Raw genomic sequence first — 23,295 nt, forward strand, 5'->3', positions numbered from 1 at the left:
CCCGCTGTGCCTAAGGTGAGGCAGCGCTGGGGCTTGTTTGTGGGGCTGCTAGTTCACCTGCCCCCACGGGAAAAGGAAGCAGGAAGAAGCTGCTGCCAACTTGGCCAATAGATCTGTCTGTCAGCAACATAACATGCATGCCAGGCAGGTGAGTCCTTCTGCCTCATCTCTCTGCAGCCAAAACACCTGGAGGGCACCGGTTTGGGAACGCTGTCGCAGAGAAAAGCCAAGTGCAGTCTCCCCAGTTACAGGGAGCAAGGCTGGGGGTGGGGAACGACTCTCTGCTTGGGACCCCGAAGAGCACCCAGTAGCCAGAATAGGCACTAAGGGCCCAGTTTAAAGATTAAGAACCTCAGAACGGAAGAAGAGTCTGACGGATTAGCCCAATGGCCTTTCGATTTCACCATCCTCTTCTCACAGCAGCCAACCAGCGGGAAGGGCAGCAAAACCTGCCCCAGTCGTTGCTACCATCCAGGAGGCCGGGGGAGAGACTTGCCATCATTGCCCCCCACCCTGACATTTCCTTTTAGTGCTGCCAGCCTCCTCCGGAGAGATGCGGGAGCAAGAGGTTTGCCGCCCAGCCTGTATGCCAGCTGCGTGCCATCAAAGCCTTTCCTGAGAACGCCACTCACGCCGGGCTCCTTGAGATGTAGCAAGACCAGTGCCAGAAACTTCATTATCGGCTAGCTTTCATTTTTGCTTCGAATTCACGTACTTAAGCTTTTCTGCAATGTCTTCTGTGCTTGCCAATTGTTGATTTTCGTTATTTTGAAATCGCTGGCATGTTCTGCATTTTGCATATTTGGATTGTTCTCTGTTTGGCTGTTTTGAATGCTTGCTGTGAGCTGCTTTGGGGACAGTGCATTGTGGAAAAGCCACATACAAACTCAATCAATCAATCAATCAATCAATCAATCAATCAATCAAACCAACCCACAAGCAGGACTCAAGCACAAGAGCAGATCTCCCCTCATATGGCTTTCAGCAACTGATATTCAGAAGTATTGCTGCCTTTGATTGTGGATGAAGAGCATAGCCATCGATAGCCCTCTCCTCCATGAATTTCGCCTAATCTTCCTTGAAAGCTATCAAGGTTCTCTGAATAATAATAATAATAATAATAATAATAATAATAATAATAGTAATAATTTATTTATACCCTGCCCATCTGGCTGGGTTTCCCCTGTCACTCTGGGTGGCTTCCAACCGAAGATTAAAAACAATACAGCGTCAGACATTAAAAACTTCCCTAAACAGGGCCGCCTTCAGTTGTCTTTTAAAAGTAAAATAGTTGTTTATTGCCTTGACATCTGGTGGAAGGGAGTTCCACAGGGCGGGTGTCACTACAAAGAAGGCCCTCTGCCTGGTTCCCTGTAACTTCGCTTCTCACAGCGAGGGAACCGCCAGAAGGCCCTCGGCGCTGGACCTCAGTGTCTGGGCAGAACGATGGGGGTGGAGACGCTCCTTCAGGTCTACTGGACCTTTGAGGCCGTTTAGGGCTTTAAAGGTCAGCACCAACACTTTGAATTGTGCTCAGAAACGTACTGGGAGCCAATGCAGGTCTTTCAGGACCGGTGTTATGTGGGCTCAGCGGCCACTCCCAGTCACCAGTCTAGCTGCCACATTCTGGGTAAGTTGTAGTTTCTGGGTCACCTTCATAGGTAGCCCCACGTAGAGCGCATTGCGGTAATCCAAGCGGGAGATAACCAGAGCATGTACCACTCTGGCAAGACAGTCCGAAGGCACGTAGGGTCTCAGCCTGTGTACCAGATGGAGCTGGTAGACAGCTGCCCTGGACACAGAATTAACCTGCGCCTCCATGGACAGTTGTGAGTCCAAAATGACTAAGAAGTCCCAAACACTGAGACCTGTCTTCATAAGAGAGCCCTCGATAATTTTGCTTTCCCCTTGGTCCCTGCTTCCCACCACTCTGAGCTGGTCTGTTCCTTGGCCCCGATCCTGCTAAGACTTACCTCCCTGGCTCTAACCCTGCAAAGCAATCCTCCAAGCCCTAGAGCAGGCACCCCCAAACTCGGTCCTCCAGGTGTTTTGGGACTACAACTCCCATCACCCCTAGCTCACAGGACCAGTGGTCAGGGATGATGGGAGTTGTAGTCCCAAAACACTTGGAAGGCAGAGTTGGGGGACTGCCTGCCCTAGAGAGATACTTGTCTGCAGGTGTCAGCTCACCTTCTTCTCCCCATTCTCCTGACATGGTGATGGACGTGGTCACCGAAACAACCGCCAAGAGGACCACCACTCTGCCGACACAGGAGACAAGGGTCAGCATCTGAGAGCCAGGGAAAAAGAGGGGAGAAAAGAGACAATACTATAAGGCAGATGGTCCAACCATCTCAAAACCAGCCAATGGGAAGGGCAACACACAACAGGATTACCTACAGATGGGTGGGGGGCCACTAGGTGGCGCATCGGAAGATGGCTGACAATAACATCTCTCCGACCCACACGAGGTAATTTGGAGGCTATGATGGGGGTAATTAGCCTCCTTAACCCCCCCAGGATTGGGGGGGACGGCCCTTGCCTGCTGTGCCCTATACCACCCCCGAATTGGTGGGGGTGGGGGCACTAGGCACAAAGCCCTCCTGTGGGATTCCGGCACTCCTGGACGCCGTCCCTGATTCGCGCCGCTAGTTGCAAGCATCTTCAAAAGAAACAATTTGGACGAGATAAATTGCACATGCTTCAAGGAAAAAGGGGAGTAAAGACTGCTGACAGAAGAGATCTCTGATAACAAGAGAAGAATAAAATATGAGAAGATACGTCAAGATACGGTATGACTGAGGGGGGAAAAAACCTGCCTTCCTTTTTCTTATGTGATTTAACAAGAATCCCCTCCCCTAATGAGTCAGAAACTAAGGACTTAAGCTGTGGATTTAAGGCTGTGTGGAGATAAACTTTCGAACCAAAGCAATGTTTCAAGATGAAGCTGGAAAGCTAAGAGTTTTGGAATGACGCAGTTAAAAATGCCGTCGCCATTTTGGGAGGCATTGTTGGAGCTCTTGGGTCTGGGAGGAGAAAGAGAGAAATAGAGTTGTTTACATATCGTGGATCAACTCCTCGGTGGGACTTAAGAGCGACAAATGCCAAATTTATGATGGAAAGAGCGATGCTATCTACGAAGGAGATATATGGAAACCATCTGGACTTAGTGGAGGAACGGGAAATCCACACAGGATTATTATTTTGCTTATCGGCTTAAGGAGACAAACAGAAGAGATCGTAAAGGAAAAATAGAAATTATATGAACAAGATATGATGTGGAAACACCAAGATAAGACTGGATAGAATTATGAATTTTGTTTGGACTGATTGGGACTGATTTGGACATTAACGCAGTAATAAGAAGATGATCTGAATCCCCCTTTGGATCTTGAAGTATGGGTTCCCCCAACAAAATTTAAAAATTTGGCTTTGGAATTTATGTGATGTGATTTAATTTGATGTGATTGGCCAGTTAATAAAAATTATTTTTTTAAAAAAAGGATTACCTACAGATGGGCAATGTTACGGGTGCCGCACAATACTCGCCATTTCTTAGTGTGGCAGCACCTACACTTTGGAACACCCTGCAACTTGACACCAGGGAGGCACCTTCGCTGTACCCTTTCCAGCACCTGCTTAAAACATCTTTGTCTAGGCAAACCCATGTAGAATGTTGGCATGGGTTTTAATCTGTTTTTAGTTTTAATGTTGGTTTTAATTAGTTTTTTAAATACCTGTTCTTGACATCAACCGTCAAGTTCTGCATTGCAAGGATTCGTGGGGTCCCTTCCAACTCTGCTGTTCTAAGATTAATGTTTATTAAATTTATTAGTCGCTTTTGTTGCCACAGCAACTCAAAGCGACTTGCAATATTTTAATTTAATACAATTTGCTTTAAGTAATTTTTATGATGCCTATTTATGGAATTAATGTTTTTAACCTGTGGGATTTTCCCCCCTCTTAAACACTGTGCTACTTGGTGAAGGAACTGCTTAATTGACCGTAAACTGCTTTGTGTCCATCGGTGGTGATCTACAATGGCGATCTACAAATATCAGAAATGAATAAACGAATGGAAGTTTTTTGAAGGGTGGGGGCATCCCAGAATGAAACCCACTCTGCTGGTTTACCAAAAGCTGGAAGGGGTGTGTGAACCCTCTGGCAGGCTTGGACCACGTTGGAGCCACGCATGGAAAATCAAACAGCTAATCTCCACAAGCAAATATTGGAACAGGGAGGAATTGGAGTCCGGAAACAAAGGCGCTTCCCTCGATTGCTACCTGCGCCAGGTTCAGGGTTCGGTCTCAGGTATCTCCTGCTCCCTCAAGGCTTTGGGCCAAGGAGAAGCAGAGGACAAAAGGGTGGGAAGGGGCACCCAACGGCCATCTAGCCAAGGGTCACCCCTGCCCACAGGGGTCCGAGAGGGATCAGTTTACTAGGCTTCGTGGTAGTGCTAGACTGGGGAGGAGCCGTTATGGTGAAGGGAGGGAAAGAGATTTAGTAAAAAATAATAGAGTGCTGGACTAGGACCCGAGTTCGAATTCCCACCCAGCCATGAAGCTCACTTGGTGACCTTGGGCCAGTGGCTGCCTCTCAGCCTAAGCTACCTCACAGGGTTATTGTGGGGGTTAAATGAGGAGGTGGAGAACCATGCATGCCACCTGGAGCTCCTTGGGGGAAAAGGTGGGCTATAAATGCCATACAGAGAAATAAATTAAATTAAACGGAAACTCCGTAGAGCCAACGAACCCATAGAGCCAAAGGACCAGGCTCATTGGCACAGTCCCACCAGGCTCTTAGGCATTTCTTGGGGAGGCTAAAGCAGCCTGGCACCCTCTAGCTGCGCTGGACTACAACTCCCATGAGCCCCAGGCAGCATGGCTTTTGGGGGGTGATGGGAGTTGTATTCCCAAACAGCTGGAGGGCGCCAGGTTGTACACAGCTGTGCTAAGTAGGGTGGGCTGGGATGTTGCGGCTGGTGCATGCACAAGCACACCACGTGTGCATGCGGCAACCGTTGCAAAATGTTGCAGCGCACCCTTCTTCCTAATATCCTGCTCCCTCGCCCTCGTCCTCTTGCCCCAGTTTCCAGCTACACTTTCCCAGCGGACACACCACGGCTACAGAAAGCACGCTCCATTGACCCGCTCACCTCTCGAGCTGCCGTGGTCCCACAAGACAAACAGGAACGAAACAAACAGGGAGCGAAACAGGCCTGAGTTGTGTCCTCTCCAGCCTGTCCTGCTGTATCTGCCGGATCTGGCCCCTCTTGCCTCCACACGAGTGGAAGATCCCAAATTGGTGAGGTGGCGGTTTGGGACTGGACCAGCCCAGTATAGGAAGGTCCTTAAAAGCACTCCCTGCACTGTGTTTTCTTTCAAATATGGTATGGGAATGCGGTACCCAACCTGCATCTTTGCAGAAGTCGTAACTTGGGATCACAGCACCCTGATCACGGCAACCTCAACAAGGTCACTTGCACCCCACAGTTTAATAAGGGCATCATTGCTTATTTTCACATCAGTGGAGTATAGTCATATAAGGATGTGTGGAAGTAAACAAGACACCCAAGTTCGTTCCTGGCTCCTTGGCTGCTTGTCTGTGTAGGGTGCTCAAACTTTTTTCAAAGACGGCCAGATTTGATGAAGTGAACATGCGGGAGGGCTGAACAAAGTTGTTGAGCTTTTTAAAATAATAATAATAATAATAATAATAATAATAATAATAATAATAATAATATTTTTTAATTTATATCCCGCCCTCCCCAGCCGAAGCCAGGCTCAGAGCAGCTAACATCAATAAAAGTAACACAGCATTCTAAAATCAATTCATTCTAAGATCAATTCAAAATCAAATTAATGGCAACCATTGGGCTAGAGTTCTGTGAGGATTACCGAAGGAGAGAGGGGGTCAGACTGTGCCCTGGCCAAAGGCCAGGCGGAACAGCTCCGTCTTGCAGGCCCTGCGGAAAGATGTCAAGTCCCGCAGGGCCCTTGTCTCTTGTGACAGAGCGCTCCACAAGATCGGGGCCACAGTCGAAAAAGCCCTGGCTCTGGTCGAGGCCAGCCTAACCTCTCTGTGGCCCAGGACCTCCAAGATGTTTTTATTTGAAGACCGTAAGGTCCTCCCTGGGACATACCAGGAGAGGCAGTCCCGTAGGTATGAGGGTCCTAGCATTGAGGTTGCCAAGCTTTTTAAAAGGATTTTACCCCAGAACATATACTGCCACGGGGGCTGGATTAAATCGGCCAGATTAGGCCCCCAAAACGGACTTTGGACACGCCTGGTGTAGACAATATGGGGCTCAATACATTACAATGAAGCTTCCAATGTCCAGTGCTTTTTTGGAGACACTGCAATGATTATTTTAAAACAAGTCCACTGAGTACAGCAGCCTCCACCCCAAACAAACCTTCAAGGAAGATTATTTTTACCCTGCTCTGGAGGGCAGAACCCAAACCAACAGATTCAGATGAGAAGAAAGGGGATCCCAACTGAACATTGGGAGAAACTTACTAATGGTAAGAGCTGCTGGACAGTGGAACAGACTCCCTAGAAAGGAGATGGACTCTCCTTCCATGGCGGTTTCTAAGCAGAGGTTGGGCGGCCATCTGTCATGGATGCTTGAGCTGAGATTCCTGCCTTGTAGGGGGTTGGACTAGATGACCCCAGGGTCCCTTCCAATTCTACAATTGTACGATTCTATGAGACGGGCCTGAGCTAAGGCCTATTGGGAAACTGTGAGCAGAATCAAAGGTTCTCCTGGCCCCTCTTCCCTCCGTGACTCGCTGTACGGAGAAGACAACAGGCAAGGATTCCTTTCGAGGTTGCTGAGTTCATTCCAGAGCGCTTAGTGTTCAAAAGGAGAGCGATGGAGGCACAGACTGCTCCTCCCACAATCTGGTTTCAATAAATGCCCATTTCACAAAGAGACGTTTCCCGGGACGCAGTCCAAGGACTGGAGACCAAGCCCCCCCCCATCAAAGCGGGTGACTAAACTCGGGGGCAGGCTGACTCGTGAGGGACTGGGCTTCCCCTGGCAAGTTGATCACAGCCTTGCGAAATCAAAGAGCCGGTTCTGCCAAATGAGTGGACCCGACGCAACGCGGATCGCAGGGGAATCGCCTGGGAAGAGCGGGGGCAGAGTGGATGACCTCTGGGGAACCTCTTGACCTTGCAACCGGCCTGCTGGAGGAAGCGCATTGCAGGCCATTTGCCGCCATGTGCGGAAGAAGCCAAACAGGCAAGATGGTGACTGGACTTGCCTTGAGGCAGGAGAGGCCTGGCATTTTCCAAATACAGTGGACACCCGGGTTGCGAATGTGATCTGCACGGGATGCACGTTCGCAACCCACAGCGTTCACAACCCACGTCTGCGCACGTGCAGGTTACGATTCAACACTTCTGCGCATGCGCAAAGCGTGATTTAGCACTTCTGTGCATGCACGACCCCCAAAACCCGGAAGTAACCTGTTCCAGTACTTCCAGGGTTTGGTGGTCCGCAACCCGAAAAAACGCAGCCTGAAACATCTGTAACCCAAGGTATGACTGTATGAGGCATTTAGCATTGACACAACACTGAAACGGCCACAATGGACACAAGAAGGGCCTGTGCTGGATCAGGCCAGTGGCCCATCGAGTTCTCACACTGGCTGAACAGTTGTCTGGGGGAATCTTGCAATCAGGATCCCAGCACAAAAGCCCTCTGTACTCCTGTGGTCTCCAGCAAGTAGTATTTAGAAGGATTGCTGCCTGCAACACCCTTCTCCTCCACAAAATTGTCTAATCCTCTTTAAAAGCCAACCAGGTTGGTTGCCATCTCTGTCTCTTGTGGGAGGGAGTTCCATAGTTTAATGCTGAGCTGCGTGGACAAGTCCTTTCTTCTGTCTGCCCTGAATATCCCAAAATTTAGTTTCGTCGTATGTCCACAAGTTCTAGTGTCATGAGAGAGGAAGAAAAACTCCTCTCCAGGCAGCGACTGGCCCAAGCTCACCTAGTGAGCTTCATGGCCGAGGCAGGATTTGAACCGAGGTCTGACACACCAACAACTCCATCCCAATGACCTTGATCTAACATTGAAACAGACACACTGGGCATTTATCTTGTCCATTTTATTTCTTCTGTGCCAACTAATGCCACCCTTGAAAACTGACTCAAGGAGCCTGCTCTTTTTGATAGACGTGTGTATGTTCAAGAGGCTGAGATAGAGAATAACCTACGCCTCATAGGGACGCGGGTGGCGTTGTGGGTTAAGCCACAGAGCCTGGGACTTGCCAATCAGAAGGTCGGCACTTCAAATCCCCACGACGGGATGAGCTCCCGTTGCTCGGTCCCTGCTCCTGCCTACCTAGCAGTTTGAAAGCATGTCAAAGTGCAAGTAGATAAATAGGTACCGCTCTGGTGGGAAGGTAAACGGCATTTCTGTGCACTGCTCTGGTTCGCCAGAAGCAGCTTAGTCCTGCTGGCCACATGACCCGGAAGCTGTACGCCGGCTCCCTTGGCCAATAAAGCGAGATGAGCACCGCAACCCCAGAGTCGGCCACGACTGGACCTAAAAAAGTGGGGTGGAATTGACTGCTTGGATAGCTCATCCAGTAGAGCCTGTGGCTCTTAATCTCAGGTTCACTGGGCAAAAAGATTCCTGCATCGCAGTGGGTTGGGCTAGATGACCCCCGCGGGTCACTTCCAGCTCAATGAGTCTACGAACAGCAATGCAACAAAACACCTTCCCCATATTTAGACAGCCCCTATTTTGCACTGCTGAAAACACCTCCACCTCCCCAGATTTCCGTACACACTCACCCAAGCGGCTCTGGTCCGGCCTCCCAAATCAAACAGTCAGCTTTTCCCCGGCCAAAACAGCCGCTCTTGGCAGGGAGGGATGCCCAAGTCTTGGGTACGAATCCAGCCCGCACCACCGAGTGGCCTCCCAAACAGGGCAACAGGCAGCGCGCTGACCCAAGAGGATGCTGTTGGGGGGTCTTTATAATTACCAGAGCGGTTCTGCCCCAGGGGCATATTTAGCGAGCTGCTGAGTGTTCAGCGAGATGCATTTGGAGCCTGCTGGAAATATTCCTTTAACTAGCTGGCAATACTTTGCTCGAACTAAGGCTTTATTGTTCCGAGCCGACCGTCGATCCCAAATACGAGAGTTTTCGTTTCTTGTAAAGAGCAGCTCCAGAATAAGCCTTGCTGTGTGTGCCGGGACTTCCTGGGCCTCTCCTGACCTCCCCCCACAAACCGCAGCAGGACCAGCCTGCGGCTACCACACTGTCCGCCACCGCCCACCCCCAGGCACCACCGGCTCAACAGCCGGGTGAAATCCCTCTCTAAGCCCCTGGCTTTTGCTTCACCCGTCCCGGACCAGGCAGAAAGACTTTGGTGAAGCAAGATGTCTGGAATAGTTTGACATGGAAAAAACAACATCTCTCCAACCTATAATGGATTGGCATGTTTATTTATACGTGGATTCCAGGGACCGATGTGGGGCTGCAAACAGAGCAGAAATCCTAAACAGGCCAATTGGAGGCTCTGTCCTTTGCCAGCTGCTTTCTCCCTTCATGAACGCCAGGAGGGGGCGTGGGGGCTGAGCTGGAGGAAGCAGACCTGCCACGGAGATCAGGAATAGACCCCAAACTCCTTCTTCCAGCAGCGCCGTGGTGTTCACACACCGGCAGTGGCAAAAGAGAGAGGGATCGAGTCTGGCTGTGGTTTCCAGGGCAGGCTGGGAACTGGGTGCAGAGGGACCCAACTGCAAAAGAAGAGGAGTTCAGGGATATTTTTAAAAAATATTTTTATGAGTTGTGTGCCTTTGCTTATCCATTTGTATTGCGTTATTTAACGCGCCATGAATTGCTGCCATTTTTATTGATTACGGTCTAGAAATTATTTATTGTAATTGTGATTTCTGTTTAACTATTATTTGCTGATATTTAATTTTATTGTGTGCTTTTATATTCTAAAGGGTTATTGAATGTTACTTTATTTGATATAAGTTGTTTATTTCAAAGCTATGTTTTCCTTATGACATTTTTGTATTGGGTTACATTGGTGTGATCTTTGTTGTTCCTTCAGCTTGTGTGTTGTAAACAGTCATACATTGGATCCCGAATGCCTTGCAAGTCGAACGTTTTGGCTTCCGAACGCCGCAAACCCGGAAGTGACTATTCCGGTTTGTGGATGTTCTTTGGAACCCGGATGTCCGACGGGGCTTCCGATTGGCTGCAGGAGCTTCCTGCAGCAAATCAGAAGCTGCGCTTTGGTTTCTGAACATTTTGAAAGTTGAATGGACTTCCGGAATGGATTCCGTTTGACTTCCAAGGTCCGACTGTATAGCAATGTACAAAGGTGGTACACAAATCAAAGATGAAATGAAGTGAAGTGAGATGGCCACAGCAGACCAGCCTCTTGTCTGCAACCTGGGCCAAACGCCTCCAGGTCCCCGTAGCAGGAGGAAACTGCAAGATCAATTCAGAGCAAAGGCCTCTTTCACTAGCAACTCCGTCTTTTCAAGGCCACGGCGCCTATAGGATGGTTTACGGAGCCTTCAGATCTCTGGGCATCTTCCTGTGCCCATGAGCTGCTCTGGCAGGACGGAAAACACCAGTGTTTAGTCTGTGTCCGTCATTGTCACTCTGTTTATTTATCGCCGCTCACTGTGGCTTGAGCGGCAAGGATGGCTTGTTTTTCCACCCTGTGCTCTTTGATTTCCTCTCCCGAGGGCAGGTTCGAAACCTCACAGGCCGTCCCACAAGAAGTCGCCGCCACCATCGTTCTGGGCAGCCGCATCTGTGCCAATCCAACCTGGGGGGCGGCTTTCAAAAGGAGAGGCAGAAGGGGAAATCTTTGGTGGTGTTCAAAGAGAGAAGGCAAAACTGGAGAGCAAACTGGACTCTCCTTCCCAGCAGACATTGCAAAGCTGGAAAAATTAGGATTGCTTCACCAGTGGGGATTCCACAGTCATTGTCGCCGCGTATCAGCTCACTTATTCGTTTATTTCCCTTTCCTACGGACTTTTCCCAGATGCCACGCTGCTCAGATCCTACCCTATACGGCCCTTTTGGAATAAGCAGCTGATTTGAAGGCATCAAATAGTTCTCTGACCCTGCCAAGACTTTGTCGCAAAGAATCAGACCTTGTAGGGGAGAAGAGTCCCTTGGAACGAGGGCAGAATGCAGTTTCTATTTGGTTAGCTTTTAAAGCTTTCAGGGCAGTGTAAATCACAGGGCTGGCTGGCTCGGTTGTTTTCTTACACAGCCGGCATTTGGCGGCTAAATGACCGTGGAACTCAGTGCCACATGATGTGGTTGGGCAGAGGCCAGAGGTCTGGCAAGCTTCCCTGAGGAACTGAGGCAGGCAAGTGTTTCCAGATGAACAGCCCCTGCCAGGAACAGGGGCTCACAGAACCCCAATGTGGGAGAGAGAGAAGAGACGCTTTTGAGCTGAAGCTAATCTACTGAGGGGACTCGTTTGCATTACATAACTGAACTGCTTTTGAGGTGGTTTGACTGTCAGCACAAGAATCTTGCAAACAATGGCACCTTTGTGAGGGTGCTGAGCATTCAAAGTGACAAGCCTTAAGGTGCTTCAGCTGTGGGCCTGAGCTTGAAACAGGTGACAGAATCACAGAACTGGGTTCCCATGAAGCCATCTAGTCCAACCCCCTCTTTCACGGTTGAACAGATCTTACGGTGAGAAAGTTCTTCCTGATGTTTAGTCGGAATCTCATTCCATGAAATATCTGAAGATGGTTATTGTTATCTCCCGGCTAAACATACCCAACTCCCTCCACTGTTCCTCATAAGGCTTGGTTTCCAGACCGTTTTGTAATGATCTGTGGAACTCCTTTCTGCAGGAGAGCAGCCACAACTACCAACTTGGATGGCTTTAGAAGAGGCTTGTTATATAGTGGTTAAAATTGAATAAAAAACATTTAAAATGGAAAGAAAAACACCAGGAAGAACTTTCTGATGGGAAGAGCCATTTGAAACTGGAACAGATTCCCTGGGAAGGTGGTGGACTCCTTGGAGGTTTTTAAGCAGAGGTTGGATGGCTGTTTGTCAGGGATGCTTTAGCTGAGATTCCTGCACTGTGGCGGAGGTGGGGGTGGACTGGATGACCCTGGGGTCCCTTTCAACTCTACGATTCTATGGTTCTGTGATGCAGGCGGTCCAGGCCTGGGAAAGCTAAGGGAACAAGGAAAGCAACGGTGCCAAGGAGTGGTGTTTGTTGAGAATCGTCCCCTTTCAGGATGGGGTTTTTGAACCCCTTTGGGCCCCAGAAAAGATGGTGGAGCCCATTCCCCTCACACCATCCTACCCTGCTTGTAATTGCTTTAAAAATTGATTTGTTAACAAAAAGAATACAAATAGAACAAATAGAAAAGAAACAACAACAAAATCACGGAAAAAAAATAACATCTCTAATTTAAAACAAACAAGAAGTAAAAATATTTAAAACACATTAAAATTACCTCAGCTTCCTAAACACCTGGGCTGGCTTGCCTGGCGCCAAAAAAAGTTCAGCGAAGGCGCCTGTTTATCTCAAGAGGCAGGGAGTTCCATCATTACAAAGAATAAAGCTTCCACATAGTCTTGTATGAGCCAGACCTTTGCAGTTGCTGTTGGCCCTGAGGGAGCATGCATGTGCCTCAAATTCCTATGAGGAATAAAATTGACGTCCCCCCTTTTCTCTTGCAGGCAGCATGGACGGGCACGGAAGATGAGAGCCATTGTTTTAACAGCCAGCTCCAACACCCTCTCCTCCCCCCCCCCCGCTTGCACATATGCTGTTCAGACTCACACGTAAACAGCGGGGCCATAAATCCTTCGCTTTCCACATGCTTTCTCCATTAAAGCACACGAGAAACCCATTGCGCTCCAGCCCTCGCCCAATAAATGAAAAACTACCTCGTCAGCCGCAACATTAGCTAGCCATATTTTTGCCCTGGACTCTTGGCTCTGAAAGGAACATATCTGCGTCCTCTGGACTTGTGAAATTTGATTTCTTTGCTGGTTTTTGTGTGTGTGCGTGTGTTAAAAGTAAAATTTGAAAAACATCCCACTCAAAGAGCGAGTGAGAGAGGCAGTGGCAACAGACTGCAAAAGAGGGTTCGGAGGGAGCCACAAATGGATGCACACAACACCGATGGTCACAGAAGGGGCACAATAAACTGCTCCAGCCCCTGGTTTCATAGGTCATGCACCAGATCGCCAGATCAGGCTCCACAAATGTGGACAGGAAGGGAGAGGACCAGATATTCAACCCCAGGAGACGGAGGTGGCTGCCGGCACAAATCCTTGGGTCCCGACTCTCTCGCATGCACTTTATGCAATTCGTAACAAAATACATATTTCACATTCAATGCACACACCGCTCTGAATGGCTTGCGAATCTGTGCCATGAACTGAGCATTTCTGACTTAGACAGTATGGCAGGTCATATTATTATGCGCAGGCGCATTTGCCATGTTTTCATAAATGAAACCCTGCGGATACGACAAAGCCGTTGTGCAATGCACACTGCATTGTGTTACACATACAAGTTTAGAGAGCGTGGTTAGCTCAGCAACTACCGTGTGGGCGCTTATGATATCAATATGAGTCATTAGGCTCTTAATATTCTCAACAGGTACGAATATTATCATGTTTATTATTAGCATAAAAATGAGATCACGCATTATTAAATATCCCATGTAAATTAAGCAGTCTGTGAGCACTTAGAAGAGGATGCTGTGATCACATCCTTCATTAAGGGCTCACAGACCAACTGTTGAATAATCTGTTCTAGGACCTTTTCTGTTACTGATGTCAGGCTCACCTGTCGGTAGTTACCTGGGTCTCCCCTCCTGTGGTTTCAGGCAGCTGGTATTCAGGAGCAGTGCTGCCTCCAATTACAGAGGGGAAACTGCCCGTGCCAACACACCTTGCCAGCATTGACCCACAACTGGGGAGGTGGGAGTAGTTCTCTTTAGCTTCCCATTTTAAAGAACTTCTGCTTAGCACTGCAAGCTGCTAAGTGGGGGTCCTACTTGAAGGCTGACAGATGTCCCCGATTAAATCAGGTGATATATTTTGGAGGAGGGGTGGTGCTTCAAAAATATTTTTAATACAGTGGTACCTCGGGTTACAGGGACACGGGTGGCGCTGTCGGTAAAGCCTCAGTGCCTAGGGCTTGCCGATCGAAAGGTCGGCGGTTCGAATCCCCGCGGCGGGGTGCGCTCCCGTTGCTCGGTCCCAGCGCCTGCCAACCTAGCAGTTCGAAAGCACCCCCGGGTGCAAGTAGATAAATAGGGACCGCTTACTGGCGGGAAGGTAAACGGCGTTTCCGTGTGCTGCGCTGGCTCGCCAGATGCAGCTTTGTCACGCTGGCCACGTGACCCGGAACTGTCTTCGGACAGCGCTGGCCCCCGGCCTCTTAAGTGAGATGGGCGCACAACCCTAGAGTCTGTCAAGACTGGCCCGTACGGGCAGGGGTACCTTTACCTTTACCTTTACCTCGGGTTACAGGGACAGGGGTGGTGCTGTGGGTTAAACCACAGAGTCTAGGACTTGCCGATCAGAAGGTTGGTGGTCCGAATCCCCACGACAGGGTGAGCTCCCGTTGTTCGGTCCCTGTTCCTGCCAACCTAGCAGTTCAAAATCACATCAAAGTGCAAGGAGATAAATAGGTACCACTCTGGCGGGAAGGTAAAGGTAAATGGTGTTTCCGTGCGCTGCTCTGGTTTGCCAGAAGCAGCTTAGTCATGCTGGCCACATGACCCGGAAGCTGTACGCCGGCTCCCTCAGCCAATAAAGCGAGATGAGCACCACAACCCCAGAGTTGGTCATGACTGGACCTAATGGTCAGGAGTCCCTTTACCTTTACCTCGGGTTACAGGCGCTTCAGGTTACAGACTCCGCTAACCCAGAAATAGTACCTTGGGTTAAGAACTTTGCTTCAGGATGAGAGCAGAAATCGCGCAGCGGCGGTGCAGCGGCAGCAGGAGGCCCCATTAGCTAAAGTGGTGCTTCAGGTTAAGAACAGTTTCAGGTTAAGAACGGACCTCCGGAACGAATTAAGTACTCAACCCGAGGTACCACTGTACACCTTTTGCAGACAGTTCCAAAAGGCAGCAGGCAAACAAAGACTTCTAGGGAAGAAGAGGGGCAATGACAAGGGATGAAGAATCAAGGAAAGTGAGACGGCTTGGTTCCAAAGTGGCTTTGCTGAAGAATCAAGTCTTAAGAGGGGATTTAGAAGAAAGGGGAGGTGACCTGAGTAATTCAAGGACCAATGCCTGGATGATTCAAATATTCCATCCTTAGCCTTGAGGACTAGGCACCTGGCTTTCTATTCCACGCAACCTGAGCTCCTAAGCATTTGTCATTTTAAAACACAGGTGCACCGGAATTCTGAAATTCGCAATTACCGTCCAACGTTGGTGCCGCGCAACACAAGAATAACACCCTGCATTGGCTGCATTCCCTCCCCACAAGGCATCTCCTGGGTCCTCCTCACCCCTTTTGTTCTTCTCTAACCAGCCTGCTGCCCAATTCAGCAAGAGCAAACAAAGCCATGGGGGCTGGGCTGGAGAGGCTGTTCTGGTGCCAGCCTCGCCCTCCCTCCCTCTGCCACCACAGAGGCTGCCGCTCAGCAAAGCACGGTTTCATAACTCAAGCAAACCACAATTGCCAGGCGAGATTGCTGTGGCTCTCTGGCTTTCCCTGGGGGGACAAAGGCTCTGCAAACCAGGAGTTGGGTAAACGGGCAGAGCTCCTGCTTTGCGGTACCCCCCCTTTCACCACACAGCCCACTAGGAACTTCTCTGTTTCAGTGTGGGGCATATCCGGAACAAGGCCTGCGGCCGAGAGAAAATGCTGTGCTTTTGAGAAAGCCTTGCATCATTGGAAGTTCCTGGAGGGCTGGGATGCGAGAAGATAAGAGCAAACAGCACTCTGCTTCTCCGAACGACACCGCATGCGCTTCCAAGCTCCTAATTCATCTGCCGTTGCCGCGTCTGCAAGTAGACAACTTTATAGACTGAGCTCAACTTCCCGCTCTGAGTGAGAGTAATGTCTGGAGCAAGGGCCCTATCCATGACAAACCTGCCATGAATTCGGCGACTCCGAACTCCCATCCCGTTTAGGAGCAAGTGGTCGCCAAATGTGTCAGAGAGTTCACAAGACACTGATCAGGGAGGACGCTGATGTTTTCATCTGCGCCATGGGTTACGCACCGCAAGATCAGAGCCCAGCAGTCTGATGAAGTAACAAGCCACAATTTATGAATGGCATAAACAACAAATGTTTGCGGGTTATGAATTACCAACAGAGAAGCTAATTCCAAACACATTCGCGCTCAGGCGACTTTGAAGTCAATGGCAGTTCAAAGAGAGCAAGTGTATTTACTAAGCGGGATCAAGGGGATCAATGAGAATCAAAGTAAACACATTCCTGGGAAAGAAAGACGGTTCAAGAGCTCATGGCTAGGTGGTGGGGAGGATACTCTTCCATTCAGAGCCAAGATAATCTCCATTGTATGGAGGAATCCTAACCAAGTGAGGAAGAGGTCCGTAGTTCTATAGCAAAACATATACTTGACATCTTTCCACAGGGCCTGCAAGATGGAGCTGTTCCACCAGGCCTTTGGCCAAGGCACAGTCTGATGCCTCCTTTTGGTAATCCTCACAGAACTATCGCCCAATGGTTGCCATTAATTTGATTCTGAATTGATTTTATAATGCTGTGTTACTTTTAGCCACTCTGAGCCTGACTTCGGCTGGGGAGGGCAGGATATAAATAAAATATGATGATGATGATGATGCTCAAGGTCCCTGAAAATAAGATGAGCTTGCTGGATCAGCCCAAATGCCCACCTCGTCTGGCATCCTGTTCTCACAGGGGCCAACCTGTGGGATTTGGCAAAAAAGTTTCCAGTAACTGGTATTCAGAAGGGGCATCGCTCAGGGAAAGAGTGTCTGCCTTGCAAAAAGGTCCCAGGTTCAGTGGTAAAAAAGGCAAAGGACTCCTGGACGGTTAAGTCCAGTCAAAGGAGACTCTGGGGTTGCAGTGCTCATCTTGCTTTCAGGCTGAGGGAGACAACGTTTGCCCACGGACAGCTTTTCTGGGTCATGTGGCCAGCAGGACTAAACGGTTTCTGGTGCAACGGGACACTGTGATGAAAACTAGAGCGCACAGAAACGCTATTTACCTTCCCGCCACAGCGGTACCTATTTATCTACTTGCACTGGTGTGCTTTCGAACTGCTAGGTTGGCAGGAGCTGGGACAGAGCGATAGGAGCTCACCCCATTGTGGAGATTCAAACTGCCGACCTTCCAGTCAGCAAGCCCAAGAGGCTCAGTGGTTTAGAGCACAGCGCCACCCGTGTCCATATCTCCAGGCAGGACTGGGAGAGACTCCTGTCTGAAATCCTGGAGAGCCATTGTTGCCCATCAGCGAGAGAGATGGACCAACATTGATCTGATGCAGCTCAAAAGTTTGACTAGCTCTGTGCAAGCTTCATTCCTGCCGTGGATTCACTCCAGGATAAAGCATCCTTTAAACAGAAATTTCTGTGAAAAATTATGAGTTATGTATTCTCACCTCCTTATTCCTGGCTATGAAAAGCCAGACCTAACAAGAAAGACACAGAACAGGTAATGGAGATTCTTGGGGAGGACAAACATCCAGTGGAAGGGAGTTCCACAGATGTGTGGTAGGCAATAGCCCTTCTCTCGGCATTTGAGGTGTCCAGAGCTGGACTGTGGCAAGAGAGCTCCACCCTCCCAGGCCATGCGCATTCATTTGAAGGATTCCGGAGAACCTTTTCTTTTTCTTTTTTCTTTTCTGGGTCAGACAAAGGAATGAACTTCCGCACATCAAGCATAATTAAATTGATGGAACGCTGTGTCACAAGAGGCGGTGACAGCCATTAGCCCAGATGGCTGTAAAGAGGAATTAGACAAATCCATGGAGGGGCAGGGGGACTGCCTGCCATTGACATGAGTCACAATGCCGAACATCCGGAGCGTCTTAGGGAGAGGCAGCGGGGGCCACCGAGTGCAGCAGACGGGAAAGGGGGCAGCTTGGGAAGCTGGATCGGCCTCATCCAGCAGGCCAGGCTCTCAGGATCGGGTTAGGATAGCTGAGAAAAGGCTTGGCTGAAGACGCGGGCTTGGGAACAGACATGGAGGCTGTGCATGAGACATTGCACTCATGCATCAACGCCCAAAAAGAGGACATGGGTTTGTGTAAAATGCGCATGTGCTAATTTAAATGTGCAGGTGCAAAGAGATGGACTCTCTTTCCTTGGAGGTTTCTCAGCAGAGGATGTACAGTGGTACCTCTGGTTGTGAACGAGATCCGTTCCGGAGACCCGTTTGCAACATGAAAAGAGCGCAACCCGCAGCAGTGTGTCTGCGCATGCGCGGGTTGCGACTCGCCACTTCTGCGCATGCACGTGATGTCATTTTGCACTTCTGCACATGCGTGAGCAGCGAAACCCAGAAGTAACCCTTTCTGGTATTTCTGGGTCGCTTTGGGACGTAACCTGAAAGAACGTAACATGAAGCCAACATAACATGAGTGTATGACTGTACAGTGGTACCTCGGGTTGCGGACGGGATCCATTCCAGAGGTCTGGTGAATCCCGAGGTTTTTGCAACTGGAGAGACACATGTGTGTGGTGGAAGAGCAGTTGTGCACATGCGCGTGCGCGGCAAAAACCCAGAAATATACTTCCAGGTTTGCCGCTTACATATCCCAAAGTTTACGTAACTGGAGGTACGACTGTATGGCCATCTATTATGGATGATCTAGCTGAGTTTCCTGCATTGCACGGGGTTTGACTGGATGACCTTTGGAGTCCCTTCCTACTGTACAATTCGATGAGTCTATGAATTTGAACAGAAAGACATCTCTCCCGCTGGCCCTCCATACCTCCAACTCAATATGGGTTGTGAATCTTCCCACGTCTGTTTTAACTCCCCCTTGTTCCGGCCATAACTCTCCTCCAGCTATTGCTGCCCCAAGCTTTCTTCTGCCTAAATTCGGAGATCCACCATGTGGCTGATGTAGCCCTCCTACTTGGGTCTTCAAAGTAGAGGAAATATCTGGATTAAGGGAGGAGAAAACGGAGGACGGTGCTATTAGGAGGAGAGTGAAACAAAATTCTTACCGTGAATTTCTAGTCCAAGAGACTCCTGGAGGACAGCCCTTTACTTCTGGGATTGTTCCGATTAATAAAATTGATTATACAAGGTGGGAGGGGAAGAAAAGCCAGGGGCTCTCCTGCTTGCGAGCTCCACTCCCTGCTCTCCTCACCCCCTTGTATAATACATTTCATTAATGAAAACAATCCCAGGAGCAAAGGGCTGTCCTTCAGGAGGGTCTGGGAAATGTGGTATGCATGGGGAGGAATTAAAAGAGGGCACCAGGACTTCACATCAAATGGGGCCCTAGACTTTTGCAGCGGTTCTCCACCTGTGGGTCCCCAGATGTTGTTGGACTACAACTCCCATCATCCCTGAGCTCTGGTCTTGCTAGCTAGGGGAGATGGGAGTTGTAGTTCCACAACATCTGGGGACCCACAGGTGGAGAAAGGCTGAGTTAGAGGGTCACGTAGCTCTGCTCATGCCCAGGACACAACAAAAAGGAAAATCGGGTCCTGCCTTCAAAGTCCATCAGAGGTTGGCCTTTTCATGCACCTAAAGGGGTAAGGTGCATGAAGAGAAACATTCAGCTGGAGAGAGATTGTGAGGGGGATGGAAGGCCATAAAGGGGAATTTGGGGGGCAGGTGAGGGCAAAGGAGGCCTCACACAGACCCCATAAGCCTTTGCGGCTGCCACCATAAGCCAAGTTGGCACGGCTGTCTGGGCAAACTGGGCAGAGATGCTGACGCTAGTTCAGTGCAGCAGAATTTTGGAGGTTGGGGGTAGCAGAGGAAGAGGACCGAGGGGGAAAGTCTCCTCTCACCTGCCTCCTTCTCTCTCAGCCCCCAAGACCTCGGGACAGGGAAGGGCTTTGCTGCCAGCCCAGCTGTTTTCCCTTCTGCTTTAATCTCTCCGTGACTTACGGCCAGGAGCGAGGCTGGAGTGATTAAGGGCTGGCAAAGCAAGCCGCATACACAGCCCCAGTGCCAATGAATACTTAGCAGGGGCACAGTTATGAAAGCCTGATGCCGCGCGCCAAGCCAAGGCCTTGGGATAAGGCGGCCTCTTCTCCAGAGCCCAGAACGCCCTGCAACAAACTTGCCCGCTGCCCAAAGGCAAAAGAAAGGATTGTTCCCACCAGATTCCTCCCCAGGGGAAAACTGGCAAGGTGGGAGACCCTAACTCACAGCTGCCTCTTTGGACTGGGCTGGTCAAATGGGTCCCCAGTAAGATATGAACATAAGAAAAACATTTTTCAATTACATCTCACAGTGTTCCATTTTCTCCTGCATTCTTCTATACAAAGAAACCAAACATTTAAAAAGCAGAGAAATTGCAACACCTCTTTTAACGGCAACACATATAGCCATAGCGAGAAACGGGAAAACTCTGAATTCTCTAGATATAGACCAATGGGATAGCACTGTTTGGCAAACAGCCTTATCGCAGAAATCAAGTGTCCTGGGAACAAAAAACCCCTTGACAATTTTCATCAAATCTTGCATGGCTTCATTGCATGTAAATTAAAATGAAGCACATGGCAAGGAGGCGCTCCCAGTTCATGGCACAGTTTGGCTAGTATAGACCAGAGGTGTTAAAAAACATATTATGTATTATTTTTATTATATCCCATCATCTCCAGCCTGCAAAGGAGTTAATGCAATAAGTGAAATGCCACAACATTAATAGTGCATTATGATTTGGTATTAGTACATCGTTGATTCCAAAATCTGAAAAGAGGCATTTTTCCCCATTGAACTCTTAGATGCTAATGACTTTCATTTACTTTAGTTTTTGCATGCCTGAGAATCTTGTTTTATTTTCCTTTTGGTGTTTGTTAATATTTTGAAATTCAATAAAATGTGAACAGAACAGAACAAAGAAGAAGGCTGAAAATAAAGACACGAAGCGACTCTGCTTCGCAGCCTCCTTACAACCCAGAAGATGAAGGCCGTCCCGGGATTTGTTAATTTTCCCAAAACACATGCAATGGCCAAAAGTAATGGCCAGGAGGATGCGATCACCGGCTTTGACACATGCCTTGCGCGGGGATGAGTGCATCGCTGAGCCTGACCATCTTGCCCTGAGAAACCACACAGTCAAGCCACGTCCTGGCCAAACAAGAATGCCTTTGATTCCTCCTCTGCCGCGCACTCGAACCCTCTGACCCGTGGTGCTCATTGAGCAAGCCCGCCTGGGGAACATAGAGGCCCCCAGTCAGCAGCTGCGGGCGGCGGCAGAGCTGAAAGCTTCTGGTAGCACAAACAGGGTTGCGCAGGGGAAATATTTGCTGGGGAAGCAGAGACCTTGCCGACCAACGAAAGGGAAAGCTGCGTGCAGAGCCTCCGTTTGGGGGAAATTCCTTGCTGCTCCTAATCAAGAGCAAAGCACTCCTTCATTCACACACTACAGCTTTGAGTGCACACTTTGGATTCTCCTTCACTTTACATCTCCAAACTGGTTTCTTCAAGACGGGATTACTGCAATGTGCTCTATGCGGGGTTTCCCTTGTGCCTGGTACGCAGGCTGAGACCCTACCTGCCCACGGACTGTCTCGCCAGAGTGGTGCATGCTCTGGTTACTTCTCGCCGGACTACTGCAATGTGATCTGTGTGCGGCTACCTTTGAAGGCGACCCAGAAACTGCAATTAATCCAGAATGCGGCAGCTAGACTGGTGACTGGGAGCGGCCACCGAGACCATATAACACCGGTCTTGAAAGACCTACATTGGCTCCCAGTACGTTTTCGAGCACAATTCACAGTGTTGGTGCTGACCTTGAAAGCCCTACACAGCCTCGGTCCAGTATATCTGAAGGAGCATCTTCACCATCGTTCTTCCCGGACACTGAGATCCAGCGCCGAGGGCCTTCTGGTGGTTCCCTCATTGCGAGAAGCCAAGTTACAGGGAACCAGGTAGAGGGCCTTCTCGGTAGTGGCACCTGCCCTGTGGAACACCCTCCCACCAGATGTCAAAGAGAACAACAACTAGCAGACTTTTAGAAGACATCTGAAGGCAGCCCTGTTTAGGGAAGCTTTTTAATATTTGATGCATTACTGTATTTTAATATTTTGTTGGAAGCCACCCAGAGTGGCTGGGGAAGCCCAGCTAGATGGGCGGGGTATAAATAAATTATTATTATTATTATTAGTAGTAGTAGTAGTAGTAGTATTGAAACTGGAAGCTTCAGTGGGTGCAGAATGCTGCAGCATGATTGCTGGCAGGAGTGAGGCCTTGCCAGCATATGACACCTGAGCTCAGAGATCTGCACTGGCTGCTCATCTGCTACTAAGCCAAGTTCAAGGTGTTTACTATTAGTAAATAAAGCCCTTTAACAACTCCAGACCAGTTTACCTGTGAGATCAACTGTCCCCATATGCACCCACTCAACCACTTCAACCTGCAGAACTGGCCCTGTTACGGGTGCCGCATAATTTCCGTTCCACATTGGCAAGAACTCAATATCACTTTTGCTTTTTGATATCAGGCAGGAACCAGCATCGCCTGCTAAAATTTTTTGTTGTTGTTTAGACAAACCTACTCAGTAGTTTAGAAAGTTGATGTTTAGAAAGGTAGTGTGAGTTTTAATCCATTTTTAGTCTATTGTTAACTTTCTGAAAGCCTTGCATTATTGTTGCTAACTCTTCTTCCTCGTAACCAGTGGCGTAGCGTGGGTTGTCAGCACCCGGGGCAAGGCAAGTAATTTGCGCCCCCTAACCCGTGGATTTGCGCCCCCTAACCCGTGGATTTGCGCCCCCTAACCCGTGGATTTGCCCTAACCCCAGATGTTGCGCCCGGTGCGGCCCACCCCCCCTGCACCCCCCACGCTACGCCACTGCTCGTAACATTTCTGTTTTATCTTTTTTTCTAAACCGCTTGAGGTTCTTGTTATTTAGCACTCAGGTGGTGTACAAATTTTATTAAATGGGATAAATAAAATGTAATTTGTAGGGGAAGCAAACCTGAATTGGCACAAACATGCCGTCTTGTTTGCTACACTTGCCAGAGTCTTAACTGGGAACTGTTTCACCCACTCTGCTCCTGCACCACCTATTTTGTTCACCCTCTCTCCTGTTGCAGGAATTTATGTATAGCTTGGGGGGGGTTGCCCTCCAGCAGATATCATGCACATGCAGCCCACTAACAAAATCAGCACAATCAC

At 49.3% G+C, this 23,295-nt stretch overlaps 1 protein-coding gene across 5 annotated transcripts in view; it reads right to left on the reverse strand.

Annotated features, from left to right (window-relative positions):
• Positions 1–23,295, reverse strand: part of IL11RA (interleukin 11 receptor subunit alpha) — a 145,238-nt gene that overhangs the window by 30,950 nt on the left and 90,993 nt on the right. For 4 of the 5 annotated variants that reach the window (XM_083575805.1, XM_083575807.1, XM_083575806.1 and 1 more), the window contains one exon: positions 2,191–2,290. In XM_083575805.1, the coding sequence (XP_083431931.1) occupies positions 2,191–2,290 (100 nt within the window). Of the gene's footprint in view, positions 1–2,190; positions 2,291–8,805; positions 9,368–23,295 lie in introns of those variants that run through there. The other variant, XM_083575808.1, reaches the window with a different exon arrangement.

The sequence above is a fragment of the Podarcis filfolensis genome (genome assembly GCF_964270895.1).
Source record: "Podarcis filfolensis genome assembly, chromosome: 11".
In the NCBI taxonomy this organism is placed as follows: domain Eukaryota; kingdom Metazoa; phylum Chordata; class Lepidosauria; order Squamata; family Lacertidae; genus Podarcis; species Podarcis filfolensis.